Source organism: Urocampus carinirostris, chromosome 8, assembly GCF_059441175.1.
Source record: "Urocampus carinirostris isolate Australia breed hairy pipefish chromosome 8, RoL_Ucar_1.0, whole genome shotgun sequence".
Lineage (NCBI taxonomy): Eukaryota > Metazoa > Chordata > Actinopteri > Syngnathiformes > Syngnathidae > Urocampus > Urocampus carinirostris.
Window position 1 is genome coordinate 25,878,236 of NC_142356.1, and position 14,443 is coordinate 25,892,678.

Below are 14,443 nucleotides of genomic sequence, written 5' to 3' on the forward strand. Positions count from 1 at the left end.
TACCAAAGGGTATGCGATTTTCGAAGTGACTTTGAAACATTCATTGTAGCAGTTTTAATTCTTTCCTATAACATTTAAAATATAAACGAATGTAAAATAAAAACAATGACTTTAAACTAGTACAGTAGGCTGAACTAGAATTTAGTGTAGGTGCGTTCACTGCAATAGGAAAATCACTTTTATACAAATACTGTGTTTACGGTATTTGTATAGCCCTTAATCACAAGGAGTCTCAAAGGGCTGTACAGACATGAATGAAAAAAGTATATGGTGTTAAAAAAATGTTTTTATTAAAAAAACAAAAAAGTAATAGGAATTTTCATTGAAAACAAATCTTACAAGCAAATATTGGAATGTTGTGGATTTCGAAGGTCGTAAACTGTGGTTTCCCGTGAACACTTGAATGCGACACATCCCGTTCGCTTGTCTGGAGATTGGACATTAGAGACGTCAGCGGGAAATTCAGAATTCTTGACGCCCGATCCCTTTTCAAGCTGAAAACTAGAAAAACACCTAAATAATTAAAAAAAAAAAAGAATTTATGAAACACATGTAACTGAGGTGAAAGTTTTTAGGTCGCGTGCACTTCAAAATGGTAAGCCATGAATCCTTTTTCGCCTCTCTGCTACTGTTTAGACGAGTGTCGGCAAGGAAGAAATGCATTCAGGTTTAATTTCGCCCACCTTCTTTATTTCCTGAAGTTTTATGTAACATATCTATAAAAGTCATTTAATAGCCACCAGCACTAAGGAATAGTTTGACCAGATACATTTTTATTAGATAAACATCGCCGAATGAAAGGTACCGTAAATGAAGGTAACCTGTCGCAACACTTGTACACACAAAAATAATCATTTTACGTTAAAGGAAAATGTGTCTTTTCCTTTAGAATTAGTATTAAATCTTGTATGTTTTATAAAGAAACGTGGATCAAAAGCATTATAAAAATGAAACATTACACTGCTATTTATTTATGTTTTTGTTTCAATTTTATTTAGTTTATTATTTTACCACTGAAGTTATAGTTGCTATTTATGTAGGCTACTGTATTTCTTTAAGGTTGGAAAAAAACCTTACTAAATGACTTTTATTTAAAATTGAATTTCACCATTCCTTACTAAGTGACCTTTTATACACCTTTGAAAGTATTTAACTTGAAATTACCTTTTCAGCTGGATTTTTATCATAATGTTGGTTTTCTTCTCAGACATCATCAAAATAATACGTAGCGTGTATGATCTGTAATTGTGGTAAGATTTCTTCGATGCCTTTGTTTTTCAGTCCAAAAAGAAAGGATTAAGTTTGGAAGAGAAAAGAAGTCGCATGATGGAGATTTTCTTTGAAACAGTAAGTCATTTTTCACAATTCATACAAAAAGAAAAGTAAAAATATAATGATGTAATGGATCACACATTTCTTTGTTTATTAGAAAGACGTATTTCAACTGAAAGACATTGAGAAGATTGCCCCCAAAACAAAAGGCATAAGTAAGTTTTAATTCCAAAGTCATCCATCCATCCATCCATTATCTGCACCGCTTATCCTCAGTAGGGTTGGGGGGTGCTGGAGGCCATCCCAGCTATGGTCAGGCAGTGGGCAGGGGACACCCTGAACTGGTTGCCAGCCAGTTGCAGGGCACACAGAGACAGACAACTTACTCGCTCAGTCACACTCGGGGACAATTTGGACCGCCCAATTAACCTGACATGCATGTTTTTGGATTGTGGGAGGAAACCGGAGTGCTCGGAGGAAAACCACGTTACCACGGGGAGAACATGCAAACTCCAGACAGGAAGGTTTGATCCCAAGACCTCACAACTGTGCCGCACACGTGCTATCTACTGCGCTGCCGTGCTGCCTAAAACAATTAAATAAGTAATAACTGAATTTGAATTGAATTGTATACATTGTCTTGATGTCAATGTAGTGAAACATCGTATGCAACATGATTAGTAATGGCACACTAGAGTAATCAGCTGATGAAGACTTTAAAGGTGGGGTGCGTTTTTTGAAGTGTCTTGAAAAAGCTGAACGTAAAATATTTTCCTTATTAAGTACTCTGTGTTTAAAAATGTCTTACTGAGTTCAAAGAGCCTTTACATAATACATATATAATCTATATTATACATTTCAACGGCGCTTATCTGCTTTTATCTTTTAACACCGTTGTTCCAGGACTCACGACACATTAGGAAGCAGTGGAGGAGGGGCTAAAAGTGAATTCCATGCTTGTCACTTGGTTTCTATTTGGTAGTGTAATTTGAAAATGGTGAAAGAAAGAAAAGGTCTGTTTCAAATACAGCCCAAACGCCAACCCAAGATGAAAAAAGAAGAGTTTTTTTTTTGTACTTGAGGAATGAGCTAACTGGCTGTCATCGTGACTTGAAGCCACAAGATGACGGCCGAGAGTAACAAAATTTAAAATTTTTTAAGGGTTATTGTACTGTCTTCTTTATTCATTATCCATTATAATAATAATAATAATATCCGTTATCGGTCAGTTCATAATACGCTGCAAAGCCCAGGAGCCGGGACTCTTACTCTCAGCCATAAGGCCAAGCTAAGGTCCTAGCCTTAAAGCCTTGCTGCGAGTTAACTGTGCATAAAATACTCAGCTCAACAACCACAGCCAGCATGATATCACACAATTCCAGAACCAGAGCCGATCACGGCACATGTAAAGCCAATATAACAGACTGTTACTGGGGTTTGGTCCAATTTATACAGGGCACAGTACTTAATACAGTTAACACTCAAGGTGACACACCAACAGACCCCGTTTTGGCTATAAATCACGAAATAATCAGTTATATGGAAGCTCATTAAAAATTTATGTTCATTGTTGAGACATTTTAGTAAAAAGAAAAGCCACAGAATAAACTGTAAACACCCAAAAGCTTTCGCAGAGCACCCAGAGCAATTTCATTGGGTGAGCGGTAGGAATGGGCGGAGCAATACACACAGCACATGCATTCCTTCTCGCCCAGTGCCGTCTGCACTAAAAATAAATAAATACGTTGGTATCCTTGTTTGCAGTATTTTGTGACATTTTTACAAAATAACTTTGGTCGCAACTTGTTTTGAAACCATTATTTAGAACAAAAATAAGAGTTAAAATGAGGCTCAACACTCTTAAGTAACTGCGGTCGGGAGACAAATTTTAAGTGTTGTATTTATATGGGACACATCCTCTGGCATTATTATTAATTCATAGTTTTTTATCAAATCATGAAATGTCACACAGTGAAATTAAATGTGCTCAAGAATAAACTTTTGTCTAAAGAGCGGGTTAAGCGGTTTTGTTAAATTGTGTCTTAAAATGTGTAGTGTGGCTCCCTCAAAAAAAAAAAAAAATCTAAATAATATGCTTTTAATGGCTCTTTGGGTAGAAAAGGTTCCTGAACTGTGGCTAAAAGACAGTTGTAAAAATAGTGCATTGTAATAAAAGTGCACTAACATACAGCAGTAACAAAAATACCCAAACAAGATGTGAGTACAAAACTTTCGATGGAACTTGCAAGATATATTTTTCACAGTTTTGTGATGATGATGACAATGGCCCTGCGGAAGAAATTAACCTCTTCAATCTGTAAAACAAGTGACATACCAACACAATGTTTAGATTTTACAGGCACTCGTAGGAGTTTAAAATTATGCCCCTGAGTGCGCGGCAGTATTATTCTGGCTTTACTTGCTAGTTTATGATCCAAGCCAGTAAAGGTGCAGCATCCCAGACCTATAAATATCTGAATGTGATGCTTAAGAAGCTAAAATCATTATTTTGCATGATTAGGCCCGATTGAAGAAATGATCATACCTGGTCACTCACAGCTTAATCTGAAACCTACAGTAGGCTGCTGTTTTAACTGGAACAAAATGTGAAAAGGATCCCACCAGCAGAGGGTGCATTTATATTCGGGTTCAATTGGTTAGCTGTCTAAATGAGTAAACGTAGAAAGTGAAACTTCCGCAGGCAGATTGCACTGTACAAATTAAATATATATTTACCGGGTATACCAAAAGAGAGAGGGACTGCAACCTTTTTCAAGCTAAGAGCTACTTTTTGTTACTAATTAGCACAAAGGGCAGTCAGTTCCGTATGCATTTTTAGAATAACTTGTTATTACTATGTTGTTACTATGTTAATTATTTGAAGTAGGGTAAATAGACTCAGCCAACGACTATATACTGGTGAGCTATCTTAAATACAGGTCCGCGGGCACCTCAGCTGGTCTTGGAGCTGTTTTCTACTAAAACAGATTGCTTAGGCTTTAACACAAATTGAGCAGGATTCGGTCAACCGAGGCTACAATTGTTGCTAGTTATAACGACTTTTTGACCTAAACTGGTGTGGCATTAGCTCAGGAGGTATAGCGCTCGTCTAGGGATCGAGAGATCGCAGGTTCAAATCCCGGCTCCGCCGTGTTACATGACAAAGTGTCCTTGGGTAAGACACTGAACACCTAATGCCCCCAATAAGCTGGTTGGCGCCTTGCATGGCTGCACGGCCGCTATTGGTGTGGTGAGTGTGTGTGAATGGGTAAATGTAAAGCACATTGTAAAGCGCTTTGGGAAGTCTTCATTGACTTGAAAAGCACTATATAAATGCTGATCATTTCATTTCCATTTCCTTCAAACCAGGATTTCTCTTTTACAAACAGGCTCACAAACAGTTTTATTTTCATCACAATACTTGGATCAAAATAGAGTGATCTTCTTCCGGCCTTTCCACATATTGCATGCAAGTATAATTAATCACATTACGTAAAAAGTACCATTCATTCAAATAGTAATTTTTTAGGCTTCTCTGTTCTATATGTGTGAGTCCTTGTATAAGGACAATTTCTGCAGTGCAAAAGCGCCTTTAATGCAATAAACTATGTCAATGGTCGGGCTGGGTCCTGATTAAAAGCACATGTTTTTGAGCCCCTTCCTCGGGCATGATGCTGTTACTTAATAATGGTGTGGAGAGGAGGGGAAGGGGCTCGGTTTCCTGCAGATCTTTCCATGTTTTTCCGAATGTACGACTGCAAGTGTGGCCCACAACTGAACGCTGCCATTTTTCTCCTCTCCCTTTAAGAAGTGTCACATTTCAGATGTCATTCTGGCTTGGCTACATTCTGTCCAAGCGCCTGACAGGCCGCAGATGTTTTTACTGGTTGATGTTAGAGAGGCTCACACGGAAAACAAAATCTGTACCGTATTTTCCGCACTATAAGGCGCACCGGGTTTTAGGGCGCACCCCGAAAAAATAGTTTTTGGTCCTATTTTTGACATACATAAGAGGCACCGGATTATAAGGCGCTACAATGGGAACGTGGACAAAACAGTCAGATAGTTCAGTCAAACTTATTACCCCCTTAACAGTCCCAAAGCTTGCAAAGACGCAAATACGTGTCGAGAACACGTGCGGATGCGGTGTCCGTACGATGTCACTCAAATGCATCGTTCCATCATTCGGAAGGTTAGTCTTGGGATTCAAGAAATGCCAAACATTCCTTAGTTTCTATTTTCTTTTTCGCTCGCAACTTTACTGTGCATATGACAATAAACACTTGGAATTGAGTTTAATTTAAAAATAGACACTCCATTCCATCCATTATCTGCACCGCTTATCACAGAAACATCGAGTTCAGTCTGAAACAAGATACAGGGACAATATAAAACCCGGAGTAGCTCACCGAAGTAGTTGTGTTCATAATAATGTGCAGCCAATGTTCTCTTATATCTGTGAGGGTAGTAAATCCAGGAGAATAAAATATTTACAAATACAGAATAGAAAAAAATGCTTTCTGTATGCCGTCAGCCACGTGCTATACGCATTCATCTTTTTTGGCCAATTGCAGGCTTTGTTTTGCCGTTTAAGCCTATTCCAGCCTGTAAATGATAAAAAGGATCCGCCCCTTGACCTCAGAATAACTTTAGCCAATAGTGATAGATTCAACTGATGATTGACACGTCTTTTTTGGCCAATTGCTGGCTTTGTTTTGCCGTTCAAGCCAATGCCAGCCTGTAAATGATAAAAAGGATCCGCCCCCTTTACCTCTGAATAACTTTAGCCAATAGTGACTGATTCAAATGATGATTGACACATTGGTCAGCCAATGAAACGCCGGTAAATAAATCCCAGCATCCACCGCGGACTACTTGACGTTTGGGGGAAAATGTAGTCGGCGGCGGCAAGTTAGTTGCAAGACTTTGCGAATTAATTTTGTTCCATAAATAAGGCGCACTGTATTATAAGGCGCATGGTCAGCTTTTGAAAAAAATAAAGGCTTTTAGGTGCGCCTTATAGTGCGGAAAATACGGTAATTACATTGCTATTGAATTTATCTCTTATGGAAAAAGTTTATTGCTTTTGGGTAAATTGGTAAACTTGATCTGTTATTCTGTAACATTTTAGAACATAAAACTTCTTAACATATGGCCGCAAAACAGCAAAAGATTAAACATTAGGTTCTGACAGTAGTTTTATCAAAAAAATGCATGACATTTTTTAACGGGGGAAAAAGGGGATTTGAAAGGGACAGTGTGTATTATTTAGCCTCTCAAGGTGCGAAGAATACTTAATTCATGAAAAAAAACATTGATTTAAAAAATAATCAAAAATACATTAACTATCATAAAAACATGTATTTTTAAAAACTCATAAGTCGAGAAATTAGTATTCTCATCTCATCTCATTAGCTGCACCGCTCATCCTCAGTAGGTTCGCGGGGTGCTGGAGCCTATCCCAGCAATCATCAGGCAGTGGGCAGGGGACACCCTGAACTGGTTGCCAGCCAATCGCAGGGCACACAGGGACAGACAACTCGCTCGCTCATTCACACCTAGGGACAATTTGGACCGGCCAATCCACCTGAAATCCATGTCTTTGGAATGTGGGAGGAAACTGGAATGCCCGGAGGAAACCCACGCAAGCACGGGGAGAACATACAAACTCCGCTCAGGAAGTCCGGTAGCTGGTATTCATTTACATATTATGAGCCTCACCCAAAGATGCTGACATAATTGTCTGCCATCTTGCTGCTTCGGGTACACCAAAACCTCAAATAGGCTTTGCAAAAAAATGACAAGTAAAATGGTGCGTTTTGGTCACTTTGAGTCTCCGTAGTTTGTAGTTTCTTCCTTGAGCTTTTTGGCACTCGTTTTCGGTTGCACTACACCAAGCAGTGACATCTAGTGGTAGATAATACAGACTGTCCCTTTGAAATTGTTGTAAGGCAATGCAGTCACGTTTGAAACATTTACACAGAGCACTGTAAAAACAGAAATATAAATTTTATTTTGTGCGCATGAATGCTGCTAAATATGTGCTTTACATGTTTATTATATACCAGGTTATGTGCTTATTTATAATTTTGACTGCACATACGTTAAATATCACAGGCATTTTAAAACATCTGACTTAGTAAGTATAGTTGTATTTCGGTACCAAAGTAAATTGCAAAAATGCAGGAAAATATGAATAAATTGCAGCTAGTTCATATATTTACGTGTAAAGTGATTTATTTATGTGTTATTTATGTTGAAGTTATTTTTTATACACTTATTTCTACATATTGCAGGTTTGATGCTTTATACTTATTGTATTGGTATTAGTATTGTTGACTATTTAAGAGTTCAGAATCGCTATCTGTCTGAAAAAAGGGGTATCCAGGATCCATGGTAAAATGTTTTCTTGAGTTTAGTGTTGAGTAGGGTGGTCCTTATTTTTCGACTTTTACAATTTCATGCTCTGACCCCTTGAATATGTTCCAATACATACAAAACGTAATTAGGCAAAGTTTCATCAAAATCAAAGGATATTTAGAGGTCGCTCAAGGCCTCTGAAATTTTGGTATGAAAAATAAGGATTTTTCGCACATTATATCAGACCTAGTGTACAAAGTTACTTGTAACTTTTCTTGTGTTACAATTATAAGCAATGGACTGAAATTGGATGTTCTAAAACGCCGTACACATAGGGTTAAGATTTCCGTTTTTTCTCGAAAATTGCCAAAATTTTACCATTTTGGGAAATTTCAAAGTCGTTGAGCTACCTCTAAATATTATCCAAATTGTTCAAAATTGCACACAGTGTGTTTTTATCGATATAAGAACATATGCGGGGGGTCAGAGCCCAATATTTCAAAAAAAAAAATTTCGACCCCCATTAAGGACCACCCTAGTGTTGAGTCAAACTGGCCTCAAGCAAAGGTAAAAATCGTGTTTTAAATGGTGTTCCTATTCTTTTACTTATCTGTCATTCAAGTGTAGGTTACTGCACTTATTTTTCAGAACTTTCTTTGAGAACATCCGTATGTTCTTGCGAGTGTAAGCTAATACTCACTAACTGGGCCTGGAGTTGATATTGTGTCTGAAAGTCAGTAATGTCTTTCAGCACCCATGAGTGTGAAGGAGGTGCTGCAGAGTTTGGTGGATGACAACATGGTGGACTGCGAGCGCGTGGGCACATCCAACTATTACTGGTCCTTCCCCAGCAAAGCTATGCACACACGCAAACTTAAACTAGAGGAGCTAAACAAACAGGTGAGCATGTTTTTAAGAATCAGATTGTGGGTGAACATTAGCAACCAATCATGGCTCACCTGTATTCTGAAGCTAAGCTGTGATTGGATGTTGCATGACAGGTTATTATGTCAATACTCGTTTACAGAAAGTGATGAAATGGTTGCCCCTGAGATGGATAAAGCACGTATTTAATCAGAACACTGTCTATAGACAAGTGGAAGCACTAATGTGTATGAAATGTCGGAGTTGACTTCCCCTCCTAGCATTTGTTTCTGCTGTGTTTGTTAGCATTAGGCCACAATTAAAGCCATTAGCGTGGTGAATTTGGCATCAAAGCTTTTGGCTGTAGACTGCTACCTGTGCACAAGAATTTGTTTGCAAATGTGCCATTTTCAGCTCTACCCAGTTGCCCAGGTCACGTGTTTTCAGATCATCTGACCATTCAAGACAGTGACTACTGCAGAGTCAGATAGCAATTACAAGGAGGAGCACATATTTACTACTACGCTTGAAGAAAACACGAATGAGGGCTGCTTCGTGCAAAATCTGGTGTGAGCGCTATGGCATAGTGCCAGATTGCAACACAGACATGATAAGTCTCAGTGTTGTTATAAGTGGTGGCCACAGTAACTGACCAAATTGCATTAGCTTGTCATCGGTCTTTGAGGATTAAAGACAATTCCAGCTACCTGACTGATTTAAATGATACTTCAAGGGAACTGCTGCATGTTTGATGGATAACTTCCCATGCTGTCCAAATTGGATGTATAAATTGAGAACTTTGCTGATTTCTGTGTAAAAAGGTTTAAATATAGCAGCAAATGTTAAATAAAGTACAGTCAAATCTCCAGTTTTTCTCCTGTTATATATAAGAAAAACTTGGCAAAAACATTAAATAATGTATCTTCTAGATTAGCTTCTAAAATGTTTTCAGACATCACTGCATTGTTTTGTATTTAGAGCGCATGTCTTGTGGAAAAGGGCAGCTCGCTATTTTTCCTCTGTGCCTTGCACACTTAAAGTTTTGGCAACCGAGAACCAAAATGATCAAACTTGTTTGATTACCGGTAATTTTGGAGACCGGGGGCCCAAGTGATAATTTTTTTTTAATCTGGACGCCAAAAGTGCTCCTTCTCACCTGAAGCCAAAAGCAAAATACCTATTACCAGGGGTGTCGGATGCGGTAGCGCTAATAACTTTCTTCACTCCAAGGTGACTGAAGCAGAGCAGCGTCAATCCTCTCTACAGGGTGCGATTGAAAAAGCCAAAGAAGGACGCCAAGATACAGTGAGAAAACTTTTGTTGTTGTTACATTAGCATTTATCATGTTTTATGTTCGCAAGCTAAATGAGCTCGTGTATGTGTGGGTGTAGAAAGAGAGGAGTGCCATGCTGACTGAGCTCAAGGCTCTAAGAGAAGAGCGAGCTCAGCTGCAGACTGAGTTGGAAAAGTACAAGGACTGTGACCCACAAGTAATCCAAGAGATGAGTGAGTACTTTGGGAGAAGGAACATTCATATGCTTACACTCAATGATAATAATAATCATACATTCACGAGAAAAAATAATATCATAATATTGATCTCGTTTGTTTTGTGTTTATATAGATTTGTTTTTGTTTTTTAAGGGATTAATCCTAATTGTTTCCAAAAGGATTCCATTAATTCAGGGGATTCTACACTAGACAATCCACAATAAAATGTTAAATGTTTTCCTCTGAGTTTGTATCCGAAAACAATTAATGAAGTTCCTGCAGTCATAAAACACTAATTCAAACATCTGGGATAAAGTTCCGGTAGTTTGCTTATTAAGTAACCAGTATAATTATTGCATTGTCCCCCCCAAAAATAATTGCATATGATTTTATTTGGTAATTAAGGTTGCTACATAAAGTCATCTTCCTTTTAACTTATTTACCCTTCACTGCCCCGTTGCCCTTTAACCATAATGAGTGTTTAATTACCCATTTTACCTTTTCACGTTTTGCAGGAAAATCAAATCTTGTGGCCAAAGAAGCGGTTTCCAGGTGGACAGGTGAATCATTTTGGGGAATTGTTTTAAGGGGCACACCCACCAAGCAATTTCACAATTACTCAAATAGTGCTTGTGAAATAATCGTCACATAGAAGCTTCTCTGTGTGCTCTATTGTTGACTCCTCTAGTGTAACCATAGTGACTATTGACTATTTCGGTCAAAATATGTATGGTTGTCTGAGCTTAAGGCGAACAAAGAAAAATGTGGGCAGTGCCACATTGAATTGAATTATCTTTAAATTTAAAGAGATACTTCTATAATTGCACAAAAATGTCTCACTTTTAATCCACTCCTTGCATATTTGCAGTATACACAGGTTAAACTGTAGAACTGTTAAAATTTAAATGGAATAACTGACAACAGAACGCACAATTATAATCTTTAAAAGCCTTATTTTTTTACTGGTCAAACGGAAGATAGACTGGTTAGTAAGCAAATTTCCACAAGTTTACCCAAGCAAAACTAGTAGGACGCCTATATGGGTTGCCCTGGAAACTGAAAATAGAAAGTAAACATTATTTCACAATTGTAGGGCACAATTATGCCCAAGATCTCCTTTGCTCAATCTGATCCAATTGTCGATTTTTGTACTAAAATTATTCAATTTTCTTAATTTTCTGAACAACATAGCTCAGTTTTTTCCGTGTTACTTTGTACAAAATGGCCCAATTATTAGGTTGTTCAAAACCAGGGGTGTCAAACTCAATTTACCTGGGGGTCGCCGTAGCTAGGTTCTGGGGGAGGTTGTGCCAACCCCGTTTCAGAGTGTAAAAATGTGAGAAAGCTTAAACGGTAGAGATTCATTTTTTGCCTCAACTGAATCATACTTTGCCATTATAAAATGGGTCAGTATTTTCATTTTTGAAATATTACATTTCCAGACAACGTTTTTGCTATCAAGTCTTGGACCAAGAAAAAGTTTTCATTCGACAACAGCCGCATCGACAAGGCCTTTGGGATCCCCGAAGATTTCGACTACATGGACTAATGTGTTCCAGTTTCACTTGTTCAGATGGATCTTGTCCACCCATGTTTGACTTTTTGGGCGCTAGACAAAACTATAGCATCCCCGAGAGGTTTCAGCACTTAAAATAATTGTTGCCGCCAGGGATCGTTTCTTTTCCTAGTTGACATTGCAAATGTTTCTCCGGTTCTACAACAGTTTCTGAAATGGGCCAATAAAATGCTACCAACGGCGGCGTCTGTGAAACAAGACGCAGAGCTGCGATGTGTTTATTTGACGGGCTTAGTGAGTGCAGGCACATAGGCCATCGCTGTTTTTCCGTCATTAGTCTCTTCATTTTCTTTGTTTTGTGATGCGCCAGACGACTTCGCAACTGCAGTGTCCATGTATGAGAATGTTTGAGAGGTGAATCATAATTGCTCTCACATATCCCGTCATACAGTATTCCTAAATACAGTCATACCCATTTACTTTCATACGACCATACTCTTAAAAACACTACAATACTCTCACATTTACTATTATGCTCCTATTCACACACTACTATACTCTTATTCACAGATACTAAATACTCTTACACCACTATAATCTCATACACACACTACTATACACTCTCACATATACTACTATACTCTCACACATACTACTATACTGGAAACAACTCCAGTTTGACGTCGAACTTTACAGCATATACACACACTGATCTGTGTGCATCGCCATGGTGCCCAAAACTAAAACAACACTGAGAGGTGAGGTGATCATTAAACTAGGTGTCAGAAAAAGCATATAGTAATATCAATTGTAATGTCGTGTGAGCAAGAATAGTAGTGGATGTGAGAGTATAGTAGTGTGTGTGGGAGAGTAAATTATTGTGTTTGAGAGTCTATAGTAATGTGTGTGCTGGGGAGAAGTATAGTAGTATGTGTGTGAAACCATAGTAATGTGTGAATAAGAGTATAGTAGTGTTTGTGCATTACTTCTCATACAGCCTCTCATATTTTTCTTGTTTTGCGATGCGCCAGGTGACTTTGCAACTGCACAGTGTCCTCGTGTGTATGTTTTCTAAATGTGCTGCCGCTTTTAAGTCGCGCAAGAGGGAGAGGGGTAAAAAAATGTCAATAAATGCCTGAGTGCAGTTTTGTTTGGACACACCCACCTGCGGGGAAACATGGCTCTTGTGTGTTCATGTGTCTACTTGCCTAACCTGTCTCTGCTGCCAATCATTATTCTGTTTTTGGTGACTAAACAAGAACATTTGAATACTCAAGGAAAATTGGTTCAGCACAATTTAACTACAATACATGGAAAGGGAATCGTATATTGAGATTATTTTTATATAAGGCAAATCTTTTCCTTTTTGGAACAGTTTAGGTTTTTACCCCATAGAAAGACTTGTAATAGTGATTTTTTTATGTGCATAATTGTTTATTTTAAGTATTTTATATTTTAACTTATTTTAGGCAAAATAAGGCAAATCGTTTTGTTTTTAGAACAGATTAAGTTTTGACCCCTTAGAAAGACTTGTAATTGTGATTTTTTTATGTGCATAATTTTGTTTATTTTAGGTATTTTATATTTTGACTTATTTTAGGCAAAATTTGAAAAAAATAATGTTTTACTTATGTTAATTACTTTACTGTTGTTACATTTTATTTTTCCAATAAAAAAAAGTTACCTGGGGTATAATAAATGTAATTCAAATGTGCAAAATTATTTGAAAATCGCACAAAATTTTTCCTGGAAAGATTTTTATTTTCATACTTTTGTTTTTTTATGTTTTGGCTCATTTTACTTTCAAATCATTACACAAAATCGAGTTACACATTATCATCTCCCAGTGTTTTAAACTGTTTATTTCAAGAATGGGCAAAAATACATGAACTATCATATAAACAAGCATTTTGTAAATGAATCTGGTCAACAATTTAGCATTTATTTGATAAAACATGAACCTTACCTTAAGTAATCTGATATGATTGTCTGCCATGTTGCTGCCATGAGTACCCAAAAACAACAAAGGAAGTGAAACAGCGCGTTTTGGTCACATTGAGTCTCCGTAGTTTAAATTTTACCTTGTGCTTTTTAGCACTCATTTTCTGCTGCATTACACAATATAGCAACATCTAGTGGTCAGATAATACACACTGTACCTTTAGGTAATCAAATATGTTTCTTAGATAAAATATATATTTTGATACTCCATAACCAGCAAGGATTTCTGCTGGTTAGAGTACTTGGCTGGGGTAAAAAAAACTGTAAAAGGGATAAATCACGCCCCAAAAATCATACTAAAAGTTGAGAATCACTGGACTAATGATTCAGCGCATTTCCTTTAACAGATTTTGTCAGTGTTCAACTAGTCTGTCAAGGCACTATACTGTACCACATGAAAGTGCCCAATTTGATTTTTTTTAATCACGCCATTAAATGTATCCATGTCTTCTTCCAGTAATCCTGGTGATCATATTACCTGTAACATTTATCCATATCAGTAGGTGGCAGGAGGTCCACCCATGAACACGTACTGCCCACTCAGAGAAAACTGGATGTAGTGGTGAGGGCAGTACATATATATATAGCGCTTTTCAAGTCACTCAAGACCTCCCAAAGCGCTTTACAATGTGTTTCACACTCACCCATTCACACACACACCAATAGCCAGAGGCAGCCATGCAAGGTGCCTACCTACCTATCTGAGTCATGTTTATTTGTGACGCTCTTAATCACAAGAAGTCTCAAAGGGCTAGTACAGACCAATGGCAGTCTGAACAAAATGAAAAAACAAAATAAAATAATAGAGCAAAAAAATGTAATAATCTGGGAAGAAAGCAAGCAAAAAATAGGATAAAGCAATAAAAAAAACTAGGGAAAAGAAACAAAAGAGGAAACAATTAAAATGAGAAAGTAGAGAAAAAATAAAGCAAGGAAAAG

The 14,443-nt window shown here is 37.6% G+C and overlaps 1 protein-coding gene across 1 annotated transcript; it reads left to right on the top strand.

Annotated features, from left to right (window-relative positions):
- The first annotated feature begins 388 nt into the window (after nt 1–388).
- mnd1 (meiotic nuclear divisions 1 homolog (S. cerevisiae)) lies at nt 389–12,715 on the top strand. Its single transcript, XM_088343128.1, has 8 exons — nt 389–595; nt 1,282–1,347; nt 1,430–1,487; nt 8,384–8,532; nt 9,727–9,801; nt 9,888–10,002; nt 10,503–10,547; nt 11,430–12,715. The coding sequence occupies exons 1-8, from the start codon at nt 593–595 to the stop codon at nt 11,534–11,536; spliced, it is 618 nt and encodes a 205-aa protein (XP_088199254.1). The 5' UTR covers nt 389–592; the 3' UTR covers nt 11,537–12,715.
- Nucleotides 12,716–14,443: the final 1,728 nt, after the last annotated feature.

Bases quoted from the DNA above. Each gene is read 5' to 3' on its own strand.
- mnd1 (XM_088343128.1), top strand. The intron at 9,802-9,887 runs GTGAGAAAACTT...GTGTGGGTGTAG, and splicing joins AAGAAGGACGCCAAGATACA to AAAGAGAGGAGTGCCATGCT. The intron at 10,548-11,429 runs GTGAATCATTTT...TTACATTTCCAG, and splicing joins AGCGGTTTCCAGGTGGACAG to ACAACGTTTTTGCTATCAAG.